This window comes from Lipotes vexillifer, unplaced genomic scaffold, assembly GCF_000442215.2.
Source record: "Lipotes vexillifer unplaced genomic scaffold, Lipotes_vexillifer_v1.1 scaffold525, whole genome shotgun sequence".
In the NCBI taxonomy this organism is placed as follows: domain Eukaryota; kingdom Metazoa; phylum Chordata; class Mammalia; order Artiodactyla; family Lipotidae; genus Lipotes; species Lipotes vexillifer.
Window position 1 is genome coordinate 1,897,748 of NW_006786891.1, and position 12,789 is coordinate 1,910,536.

Below are 12,789 nucleotides of genomic sequence, written 5' to 3' on the forward strand. Positions count from 1 at the left end.
CAGGCGGACTCTCAACCACTGTGCCACCAGGGAAGCCCGACCCTCAACTCTTATACACAGCTATACATGATATCTCTTTTTGGATCTCTAATAGGCACCTTAAACTTTGATATATACATAACTTCACTCTCAAACTTTCTACCTAACCTGTTCTTAACCCAATTTTCCTTGTTAAATGCAATTCCATCTCTCCACTTGCTCCGACCACCTTAGAGTTGTGTTTTTCTCTCACATTCCATCAGTAAGTTGTCTGGCTTCTACCTCTGAAATACATCTGAACCTGACAACTCTTCACTCTCTGCCTCTATAGTTAGCGTAAGCCACCATCACTTCTTGCTGGGACTAGCCCTGCCTTGACTCTTTTTGCTCTGTAGCCAGAGCAACCAGAATAATGTTGTATAAATGTACGTGTAAGTCAGATCTTAACCATTTCCCAGTGTAAAACCTTCCAATGGCTTTCCTTTGCAATTACTATAAATACCAAGTTCTTTACCGTGGTCTACAAGGACCTACATGATCAGATTCCTGCTATCTCTTTCTTATACTAGCCTCAACTTAAATGTCATTTCCTCAGAGATGTCTTCCCCAACTATTAATATGTTGAAAATAATTTCCTTCCCCCTACCCCTCTGCTACCTTTTATAATACTGTTTATTTTCTTCATAGCACTTAGCATTCTCTAAAGTTACTTATTCATTTACTTGAGTATTGTTTCCTTTACTAGAATATGTTTCATGAAAACAGGGACCATTTTTTTTTGTCATAACTGTGTCCCTAGCAACTGGAACAGTGTCATAAACATAGGTATGCACTCAATAAATATATGTTAACTGAGTGAATGAACATGCTGTGTTCTTCCATTTATTATTTCCTAGTCTAAAAAGTGCCACCCATCTCCCTTCCCCAAATAAAACAAAAATTTAGTCCCTTCCAATTAATAAACTCTAAAGTCCTACTTATCCTTTATATTTCAGTTTATATTTTTATTCTCCTCTGAAGCTTTCCCTTAACCTTTCCCCCCTCTCACTGAGGCAAAGTTAAGCACTTCCTTCTTGGTTTTCATTGTATTTTTTTTCAATTTCTCAGTTGTATCTATCACTTTATACTATGGCTGTCTACGTGTCTGTCTACCCTCATTAGATTGTGAAGGTTTTCATGGACAGGAACTGTGTATTATTTGGGTTGGTTTCCTTAGCATCTGGAATAATGCGAGGCATTCAGTTAATGTAGATAAATAAGTGAATCAAAATCAAAATCTTAATTCCCATGGTAGTTTTCCAGAAGGCAGCATTGCTGTGTAAAATACAGAGATGAGTAAGACTCTTGCCTTCTGAAAATTTACAGTTTATTCATTATTAAATAAATATTTATCTGCAGTGTGCCAGGCATTATGCTTAAGTGGTAAGGATCAAAGACAAAGGTCCCTGCCTGAAGAAACTATTTTAGTGGGGTATTATTTCCCTTGACTTTGATCAATAATATTTCATGCTGTATATAGGTGTTTCCTAGGCATTTTGAATCTGTAATTTACCTGTGAACGCGATGGGCGACACTGGGACACACAGATTAACTGCCTAATTCTAATCTTATGCTGCATGTATATTTATCACATAGTTACATATTGGCAAAGGAGGAGTGATGAAGGCCAGAACCGTATATTTTTTTTGCTTCTAAAGCATAGCATGGAAGAGATACTAGCACTACACTTGAGACTAGCAATACAGATTGTTCATACATAATGGTGACAGATTTTTATTTTCATTGCCAATGGTGCTTTTTAATATTGTTATAAACAAATAGAACCATGGCCTATGTTTCTTAATTGATGTGGCTAAATTCATTTATTCTTCATGTTTCTGACACATTTCTTACATTTTGGAACTTTGGCACAGAGTTAATATTGCTCTGAATTCTCCAGTTTCTGAATTCTCGGTATTTCTGACTTGTAAGTGAAAGCACAATTATTTTGAAGGAATTTCGGTATAGCAATTAAAGTTCTGTAGATTTCCATACTTCCTCAATTTTTACTGAAACTGTATTTGTATACCTATATGACACTCATGAGTATAAACAATAGTTTCAAATTTCTGTTCTTCCAGAACTGCTGTTTCATTTGGAATTAAACCAGAGTTTTTGAGTATACATTTTAGTAGCATATTTGGAATTTAATATAATTGACAAATTTGCTTCTCTTGGAGAAAATACATATGCAGACAGCAGCACATGACTTGTCGAAATTCTTATGTATGCAACTGAAGTTTAAAAACACCTTGGTAGAGAAGGAGTTAACAGGTTAACTCCCCTTGGTTGTTCTCAGCTTGCTCTCTTGCCTTTAGGAGCTGAAAAGATGATAACATTGGGCCCGGACATGCCTGTGTGGAGGTTATGGTACTCCTGGGGTTTTTTTCAGCTAACCGTAAAGCAAGCTAGAACTTGTTCATCTCAGAGTTCCTTGTTTCTCTTTCAGCCCTTTCAGTGCCCTGCAGGAGTCATTAAATCAAAACTTCATGCTGATCATCACCCACCGAGAAGTCCAGCGGGAGTACAACCTGAACTTCTCAGGAAGCAGTACCATTCAAGAGGTGAGTTATGTCTCACAGCTAAGGGATGAAGGTAGCTCATTATAGCTAATGTTGACCCTGTTAAAGAGGGCTTATGTATTCTGGTTGGAAACTCTCTTTATGTTTCATTATTGGGTTTTTAATTTTAATTAACTTGAGCATCAGTGATTACTGTAGATACATTAAATGACTTGACCTAGAAAGATAGATGTTGTAAATGAAAGCTCTTGATAATTCTTAAAATAGTCAACTTTTAAAACCCTGCTTAAAAAAAACACATTGTTATATATTTCATAGTTTTATAGTAATTATTCAGAATATTAATTTGGAGATTATCGACAGCATGCATTTTCGAACATGAGTATACTTTATTTGAAAGGTTGCTCTCAAACATATTATTTATAGTGTGTATCCTGCCTATTTCCAAAAGGAATTGAGGAGGCTTTTCTTAAGCAGTTGAATACCAGCCTTGGGCAGTATTCGTGAGGTGCTGTAGGGAACCCAGTCATTTAGCTCAGAGTATCTAAGAAGAATCTATTTATAGTGTAAATATTTTCATCAATGTGACCAACCAGGGCCACTGTTTCAAAAAGAACCTCCCCCAAGAGAGAAGAGGTAACTTCTTGTCTGTGGCCCCACCCACCTAAAAGCTAGTAATTTATCTGCTTTGGGGGGGGAAATGTGTAAGGCTATGTGACAAGACTTGTGTTTAGAGACAGTGAAATGATGATTATGTCACATTACCCCTTGAAAATTATGAAGACAACAGTCATTGTCCACTCATGTTTTTATAAAGAAAATTAATCTTGTTTAATCTTAGATTATTTCATAAGTTTTTTCTTGGACTTCATTGCTTCAACTAATTACTAATGTCATATTGAAAGAACGAGTTGTTTTCACCCTAATCATTTTTCGGAAGTATATGAATTATTTCAGTAATGACTGTTAATGGTTTTTCTTTTTTCATGTTTTATCAATAAATTTCAACTTCTGAATTTGGCGTAAATAACTCATTACTTGAGGTTTATTTTCTCTGTTTATCACTTGAATAGTTTGTTGACTAGTAACTAAGATCTTTAAGATTTTTCTTGGCCCCTAATTTGAATCATAGGTTTAAATTATTTTATTTTTTTCAGGATTTTAAATATATTAATTGCCATTTCATTTTTAATCTCTATAATGGATGTTCTGTTCTCTAAATTTAAAATTTTAATTCATTGAAGAATCACTGTCGTTTTTATATTAAAAATAATGTTTAACTCTCGCCCTATCGCAGAGTTATTCTGGGAGCCTCATGATTATGAAATTTAAATTATATATTGAATAAAATTAAAGAATTCAGTTTCAAAATAAATAACCCCAGTTTAATCAAGAACAGCAAAGATAATAAGAGGTAAATTTCATTCTGTTGTTGATTTCCTTTTTTAAGTTGAAGACTAGTATATCGCATGAAGGGTACATATAGACTGCTTTTTTTTTTTTTTTCTGATTGCAATATTTACAGCCAGAATTTTACCTTTCTTTGTTTTTTTGCATTTTTGTTTTAACATTTCCACTTTCTATAGTTTGAGTGTGTTTCAACTTTCTCCCACAAGGGGGCACAGAGGACTATTAAACTGTTAGTCTAAAAATGCCGTTCAGTGTTTTCAAATTAGCTTCTCTTATATTAACAAAAAGGAGCATAATAGCCAAGTTATTGTTTGATTTACAGATAATTGGCATATTGCAGGGAGGAGACTTAATTTCACCCTTTTAAATTAAACAGGGAGATTTAAAAAGACATAAAATATTCATTAATGTTCGGTGATTATAAAGTAGTGGCATATATTTATTTTGCCTTTATTACTGTTTCGATGGGAAAATACTGCAAATATTTCCGAAATCGAGTTGGCCATACTGACAAGTTGAAATGTTTAAGCAGCGTTAATGCAATCTGCTCACACCTGATATCCTATGCAGAATGATTCAAAATGACTACATCAATTATTAAAAGAAATACTTAAAATTCTGTAAGTGTGCCATTGTGTGCCACAGTTGGCTGAAACTGTTCTCTGTGTCCTGCTATTTAGATTACCAAATATATTTTAAGCTTCAAGGACTTCAAAACAGTATACCATTTTCTAAATGAAGTGTCCTGAAAATATTTTTGCAGACAAATATTCTTATGTATTTCTCAACAAGAGTTTGGTTTCTTCTTTTTTTTTCTTTTTTCCTTTTTTTATATTTTAAAAGTTGATTTAAAATAATATTTGAAATGCTAGTTGCCAGGAAAAAAATAAATGCAGTTGTTTCTAATATCTGTTGCTTTTCTGTGGGCAGACAGGTACACATAAACTCTTTTATTCTGTACAGTTTAGAAAAGGAATGTGGATTATACTCTCTAGGCCTAGGGTCACACTCTGTAGGCCTAATCCTAAGACTTTACTCCTTCAACTTGTGGAATATCTGGAATGGGGTTCAAGGAGGACAAGATGCTCTTATGCTACAGCCATGCAACCCACAGTGACACTTAAGTACATGTATTTTTGTTGTGGCATGATTGAAAGTCAGGTTGCAACACAATAAAAATATAATCTTGAAATGATTTTGCAGTGTTACTTTATAAATGCTAGAATTTTTGCTATTAATTTGGAAGCTTAATGATACCATATATCCTAACTTGTAAATTAATTTTTGTCACCAGTTTCAGAAATCTTTTTTTCAGTGTTGTTTGATAGGTTCAAGAATGAATTCCGACCAACATGTAAAAGGAAGAAATTAAAAAAAACAAAACAACTGATTTTATTTTCCAGTGTAGATGTATATTATTTTTATTGTAGGTGGGGAAAAAAATACCATTTTCTGGTATTTTTAATTTTTGAAAGCCTTGCGTTTTTAAAAGAAAGCTCTTGTAATATTTTCCCTCCAGAGGGAAAGTTCTATTAAATGAAATAGGATTGACAAAGGTACTATAATTTCAACTTTTAATTAACAAAATACATTTTTTACAATACTGACTTAGAAAATAGAACTTAGCTGCAGTTTGAATTTTAAATAACTCTTCAGTGACCGTATGTTCATGCAGGTTAGTGGTGATAAACCGATAGTTGTACAAGTGTTTGTTCATTCTGTCTCTGTGGTCTCTTGCCTCACAATGCATGACTTATATCCTTTGGGTGCTCTAGACTTAATTTAAGCTAGTTAGATATTGAGGTTATTTTTTTTAAGCTCTTTACAAATCCTTCCACTTACATTATCCTCCTACTTGTGGAAAAGGCAATGACAGTATAAAAAGGTCAGAATGGAGGGTTGCAAGTAGTCATAAGAATAAAAATCCTTTCCCTTTTTCCATTATGACAAAATAGTTTATAAAAATTATCAAATAATGTAACAATAACTTTGTGACAATCTGTCTTTCTACCTTTTTGGATCCTTAATTACCTAGTTGACACACTTTAAATTAGTGAATTTCCCTGAAAATTTAAACAAGCTTACCTTATTTTAATGAATTTTCTACACTGAGAATTTAGATTTTTAAACAGTTAATTGTACAGATTTCAGTAATTCTGATTTTTAAAGATCTGTGGCTACAAATGCACTTGGGATTGGTTAAATTAGGGGGAAAAAAGATTGATTTGCCTACTTCAGATCCTAAACCCAGGTGTGGAAAAGGAAATAAAGTCCCTGAAATCAAGCCAACTTTTCTTGGAAACTAATTCTTTGTTGTCCATCTTACTATTGCAAAAGCTCCTATTAGACAAAATATCACTTTTGTTTTAGATGTCATACAAACTTAAGGAATACACACATGACCCATAATAACACTGATAAAAAACCAAAGTATTTTTGGTACGGAATCATGGAGTATTCCTTATCTCTTACAGCGAGAAGCACTATGAAGAGCTATTGGAATTATTTAAATCCTTTTCTGAGTTTCACTTTACCCTAGAATTCTCACTGTTCTTATTAGTGTTTATTTAGTTCTCAATGGGAATTAAAGGGAAAGATCGACAACTTATAAAGATATATCTTGCATGGAATAGTAAAACATTTCACTACTAATACTAGCAATTGTTAAGTGGGAAGCCACTACTTTTGAATTAGCAACAAGAAGTGAACTAAATAAATCATACCAGTCCTTAAAAATAATGTTGGCTAAATAATTGTGAAATCATGAGACTAATTCTGATTCTGCGAATTTGAAACTCCTGTTGGTTTTTTTGTGTCTACTTTTTGCTTGCTACTTACTCAACTTGCTTGACTAATACATATTTCAAACTATTCTCCTTTAATGCTGGATGTTGTTAACGGTACATCTGTAGTCTTTTACAGATTATACTAAAGAGCAATTTTCTAGTACTGGGTTGACTAAAACTTCTTAACTAACATGCCCTTTCTGTATATGTTTTACGTATAGTTTGTTTGTTTATTTTTTGGTTTGTTTGTTTTCCAGTATGGAGTGGGTGGGGGCTGCTGGCACAGAGCTGAAGAGTAGAGAGATAAGAATGTGCATATGCAATAGGGTAAATTAAATTGTGTGCTTATTTAATTAAAAGTTTATGTGGTCTATTTTTACTGTAAGATGAACAGCATATATAAGCTTAATTAGAATGAACCCATTTTAATTAGCATGTATCATAGTTTGATTTTTAAAAATTTGAAATCACAAATGATATCTTAGGAAGACTGAAAGAGAGATAATTTCCTAAGCAACTGGGCAATGAATCTGAGCCTTTTTTCAGCTTTCAGAAAAGGAGACTGAGTTTCTTTTGCATGTATATAAGTTTCAAGTTGCACTTTGTTACTGAGATCTGTTGAAGTTATACCACTTCAAATGAATAAATCAGTAATGATCATTTTATAAACTTTGGGGTTTTCTGTGATGCTTAATAAATGATCCCCTTAGGAAATAAATTTAAGTAATATTTACAATGCAGCTATTTGGAACTGACAAGTCTTTCTTTCCCTCTGAAAGTATTTTAGAATAATCTCTATTGGACATTTTTTTTTAGCCATGTAAGTATTTCTTCACCTACATTCAAGAAGGTAGAAACAATGAAATTTTGTTAAGAATCGATGGTGCTTTAGACCTTTGTTAGTTAAGATATGTGTATCCTAACAGCTTCTTGGCCGACTGTATTTCATAATCTGTGATTTGTGTGTTGGTAGTTTTAAAATGCCTGGGTTAAGAGATATTATGTTCAGTTATCAGAAACTAATAAACATAAGACATTTTTATATGCAAGAAAAGGCAGAGAGTAAATAATTGCACTGGTGACCAATACTGTAATAATCCTGTTTTACAATATGCACTTGACAGGTTGTAATAGTGCTAATTGAAGAGACTAATTCACACTTGCTTCATTCTATTCAAAGGCAAAATCAGCAGCTTGTTTTGCTTTTGACCAGATGGTCCTCATGAACACCTACTGTGCACTTTAAGTGCTTTACTAGAATTACAAAGGCTGGGGGCTGCGTTCGACTCCAAATGATTTGAGGAGTGAGAGGGAGAGAGAGAGAGGGGGGAAAAAACCCTCTGTGCTCAATGGATTTGGTGCAAGTAAATTAATTCTAGTGGACCCATTACACATTGAGCCCCCTTTTCAAAGCTCTGAGCCTCCTCGCTTGCTCTGTAGCAATGAGAAAGAGAAAGAGAAAGGCAGATTACTGCAAACAGAAATAAAAAAAAGGGGTATGAAAGGGAGAAAAGAGGCCTTGAAGCCTTTCATATCATTTGAGTTTTTCAAGTGCGTTATTTTTGGGGAGGGTGGATATATGAAAAGCCAATTGGAGTTTTTTTTGTTTTAAAGTGAGCTATTTAAGCACCATGAATATAGGCGCAAGAGCAACAGTTGACTGAGTTTACTGTGGTGAAGCTTTGTGTTCGAGGATGAATCAAATTCATTATATTCAACTCTTTGTGTTTTAACATGAATGTAGGGTTAGTTTCACAAGACTGTGTCTGTTTAGGATAATTATAATTTAATATTTTCCTTTCATAAAGTTATCACTGTAGATGTCTAAAATTTTAATCAAAGCAGATTTTGTACACTGACTTTGAAGCACCCTGACAGTTTAAAATTCAAAGGAAAGCTTTTTTAGTTTTCAAAAGAAAAGAAAGGCTCATTCTAATGGCATCGAAGCAGAGATTATTATAACTAATTAGAAGTCACACATCTGTTAGCTTTTGGTTTGTGACTTACTTATGTATTTTTTCAGTAAAATATATATTTTAAAAATATATTGCTGTTATTGAGTGAACCCAAAGGGATAAAATGAACTTAAAAGAGAACCACTTATTCGAGCCAACCATTTTTCCAGATCTCCACATGTTCCCATAAAAATATGTAATGTATTAAAGTCCATTAAATGTAAATTGGAATTGCATAATTAATAACAAGTTCAAATGCACTTCCAAACAAAATGTTTTTGCACAGTTCTTGTTAGCATAATTCTGATTATTAACGAAAGTTATTATAAAAATAACAAGAAAGTATAAGCAAATAGTTATTTCTTATCCTTAAAGCCGTTTGTATATAATTTGGAACACTGACACTGTAAAATGATTAATTCTTATTCTTAGCATATGTAAAATGATTAATTCTTATTCTAAGCTTATGTGGGTTAAAATACAAGGGATCATATCTAGGAATACATGTCAGTTATTTTGTATTTGTATGTTTTTATACTTTCAAGTATAATTCTCTTGTTATATATTTTTGTTCCATGGTTTACTTTTGTTTGATGACATGTATTATTGACACTGTAATTCAACTTTATTTCAATTATAACCATTAACAAAGAATACAACAAAATCATGCCAATAGTATTATATGACTTAAGGATAATTGTAAACATTTTACAAAAAATGAATGTCTAGAATTTGTATTTTTGGCATAATGCATCAGTATGCTTTATACGTCAACATGTTTTAATTACATTTTTAGAAAATAAAATATAGAAATACAAAGACAACCACAAAAATATTTAAAGTTTTACTTCTCAAAGATTTTAATGAAGAGGATAGGATAACATGCCTTCTTTGATATTTAAATTAAATTTAATTAACTTCCTATTAATGTGGTCATTACTTTGGGACTTGTTCATTGAAATATTCGTTGTGGGGTGGGGAGGAACATAAGGGGAATCCCCAGACCTTCAACTAACAAAATATCCAATGAAATTTATAAGCAATGGGGTGTTAATGAATTGATATCCTCTGGGAAAAAGGGATTTCAAGAAAAAAATCTGATTAGGAAAAACTTACTGAAAAAATTTTTTTGCAGTAGACTATTTAAAATAAAGGTAAGACTACTAGATTCTCTTTCTTGTGGGTACCATAAAAATCTACCTTTAAAGCCAGAACCTCAGTTAGCAGAAGTGGATTGATCATGACCATGCAGTCATTTATTTAGGTGGGGCTAGTTCTTTGGTTTCCCACACACAGTAGTTGGAGTGTTTCTCCTCATGAAGAAGAGTTTATTTCAGTATTAAAATATTTAACCCCTAGATTCCTGAATGTCAGAGGCAATGTTCTCTTCTATAGGGTAAAGTTTGGAAAAGGCTGCCGTTTCTTTATAGACTTTGATAAGTACCACATTACTTAAGCTGGGAAATGTTTTACATTTAACTATCCTCTAGCCATAAAATAAGAATTATATAACCTCCCCATTTTTCTCCCCACCCCACCCTCCCCCAGCAAAAACATAAGCAAAAACAAAGAAGGAAGTAAATCAAAGGATGGGTAGGTAAATGAATATAAAATGCTCATAAACATAAGCTAGACTAAGACTAGGTATATTAAGATAAGGCCTGCACATAGAAAATATTTACATGTTTATCCTTATATACCAAAGATTTTTTGTCTATAACCTGTTAAAACATGTGTATGGTAATTTTTCTTTTCTCTAATGTGTTTTGTGTATGGCCTAATACTATTTAGTCAAGTAGTTATTCTTTTTCAAACATATTTATTTTGGCAAATATGCTTAAAATTTTTTTATTGCTCAATTTAGGGCTGTATTACCTTATTATTACCCTCAATGTATTCCTTTTATTATTTTCTTAAACATTTTTTTAAAAGAAAAAAGACTTTAAAAGCTCATAGTAAACATTTTCTCTAAATGACAAAATGTATTCCTTGCTTTGTGGTCATTGCGTGACCAGACAGTAGAGTACTGGATTGTTTTAAGGTTTTTACAGCTGCAAGGCAAAAGCATCTGCTCATTGCAGAGACGGCATTGTTTAATTTTGACACTGACTTTTCCATGTGTCTTGTACCAAGGACTGGATTAGATGCCACTAAGATGAAATTTGTTTTAAGTTGCTCCCAAAGTGCAGCTGTTCCCATATACAGCCTGATAGCTTAACCAAAATAGACAGACATAGGATCAATCAGAATCTTTGTACAGGGTCACCTCACTAGGCAAGAGAGGCTCAGAGGAAGAATGTTAATGATATTATTTATCATGAATAACTGCAAAATTAGTTTCCAGGCTGATTTAGTGTATGTAGAAGTAGCCCCCTGCCTGCTTTTTAGGGCAATAGAACCATTATTAAATATTTAGCTTTTAAACTGGAATATAATGGTCAGATAGCAAGGTGCCTATGTGTGCATTAGGCACTATTCTTCTGCAGTCAATTGCAAGAAAAAGGATCAGTTTATTGGTCACTAAAGTAGTAATTGACTGAAAATAAAACTCAATCTAAAATGCTGCTGCTAAAATCTCGAAAAGTGGACATTTTTGTAGAATGGTAATTTTTCTTTAATGTTTCAAGTGAATGAAAAATGAAAGAGCACCTCACTTCCTGGGTTTCCTAGGATTGTGTGAATTTCTACCCAGCTGGTCCAAATTGATTGATACAGGGCCAAATATTTGTCTGCCTACATTTCAAAGTCTATAATTTGCTAATGAATTGTGGTAATAATCTTTCATCATACATGAAAGATTTAGCCAAACAATTTGCTAAGTATGTATTTTGATCATAAAATTTTTGGACTTACACCAAGCTTTACATCTATTTTACAGCTAATGCATGGGGGTAGAGGGAGAGCAGGGGGAGAAATAATACTGAACATGGACACTAGATGGAAAAGGATGAAGGAAACAAGAGGGAAGTAGATACTTTGGAAAAGAATAATGCCAGAAAAGTCCTATGAGTGACAGTGGAAAACAAATTAGATTTGCACATAGAGTGCAAAATAGAATTTTTAAATGCCAGCAGAGTTGTAGTCTTCAGTGTCTAGAGGTATGGTATCCATGAGGATGAACACAAGGAAGAAATCTTTTCCTTTTTAGCTACAGCTATTACACACATTGATTACGGAGTAATTTGCTAGAAATTTATGCTAGAAAAGTCAGATGCCCACAAATTAGAAGTAACTGAAGGCATAAGAATAAAACCCAGATGTTTGTTGGGGTTGATTTAGAGACTTTGGGGGAAAAAAAACAGTGAAGAAATAAATGTGATTGGAACAATTTCAGAAGAAGGTGAGAGAGGAACCTCCTAGTTAACTCCTAGGAATGAATAGAAATGACTGTAGGCATCCAAGAGAATATTTTCTCTCTCCAAGACAAAGACCATACAAAGGGAGATGAAGCTTACTTATATTTGTGAGGGGATATTTAGGATTAAATAACCTCTATTTGAGAAAGTACAAACTTTATTTATGTATCTTGGGAGGGCAGCATAAGTTATACTCCACATGAAGTCCACGATTAAACTATGGAGTGAGAGGACAAGAAAATGTTCTAAATAAGACTCTTGTACGTGTAATTTCTCTTTCATTGTTAGAGATCAAGGAACCATGACTTCCTATTTGACTGAAATAATCTGAATTGCTTTCAAGTTGTCTATGAGGAGAATATTTAATGATACTGATAAAATTTTTCTTGCTTTGTGAGGGGGGAGTTTAAAAAAAAAGAAAAGCAGGTAGCTTAATAAAGAGAGAGAGAAACCATATTATAAAAGGGACTGAACCTTCCATTTTGTAGATTTTAAAGATAAGCAGCTCTTGAATTTTTACATACATGCTGTACCTTCTGAATATGTCACATTTCCAGTCTGTATCCATTTATGTAAATCTCTTTTTGTTCTCTGATAGAGATAAGTCTGTTCTAAGTGTTAGTACAGTGATGGAAACTCTTAAAATATTTAGGAAAGTTAAAGTTCTATATGTCAAGCTTATTTCAGATGAGTTGAAATCTTGTTTTACACGACTTTCTTAGCCTCTTTCCCAGATCGGAAG

At 33.1% G+C, this 12,789-nt stretch overlaps 1 protein-coding gene across 1 annotated transcript in view; it reads left to right on the forward strand.

Moving 5' to 3' along the window:
- FAF1 (Fas associated factor 1) overlaps nt 1–12,789 on the forward strand; it is a 514,789-nt gene that overhangs the window by 278,486 nt on the left and 223,514 nt on the right. The window contains exon 7 of the mRNA XM_007459639.1: nt 2,477–2,582. Within this exon, the coding sequence (XP_007459701.1) occupies nt 2,477–2,582 (106 nt within the window). The remainder of the gene's footprint in view (nt 1–2,476; nt 2,583–12,789) is intronic.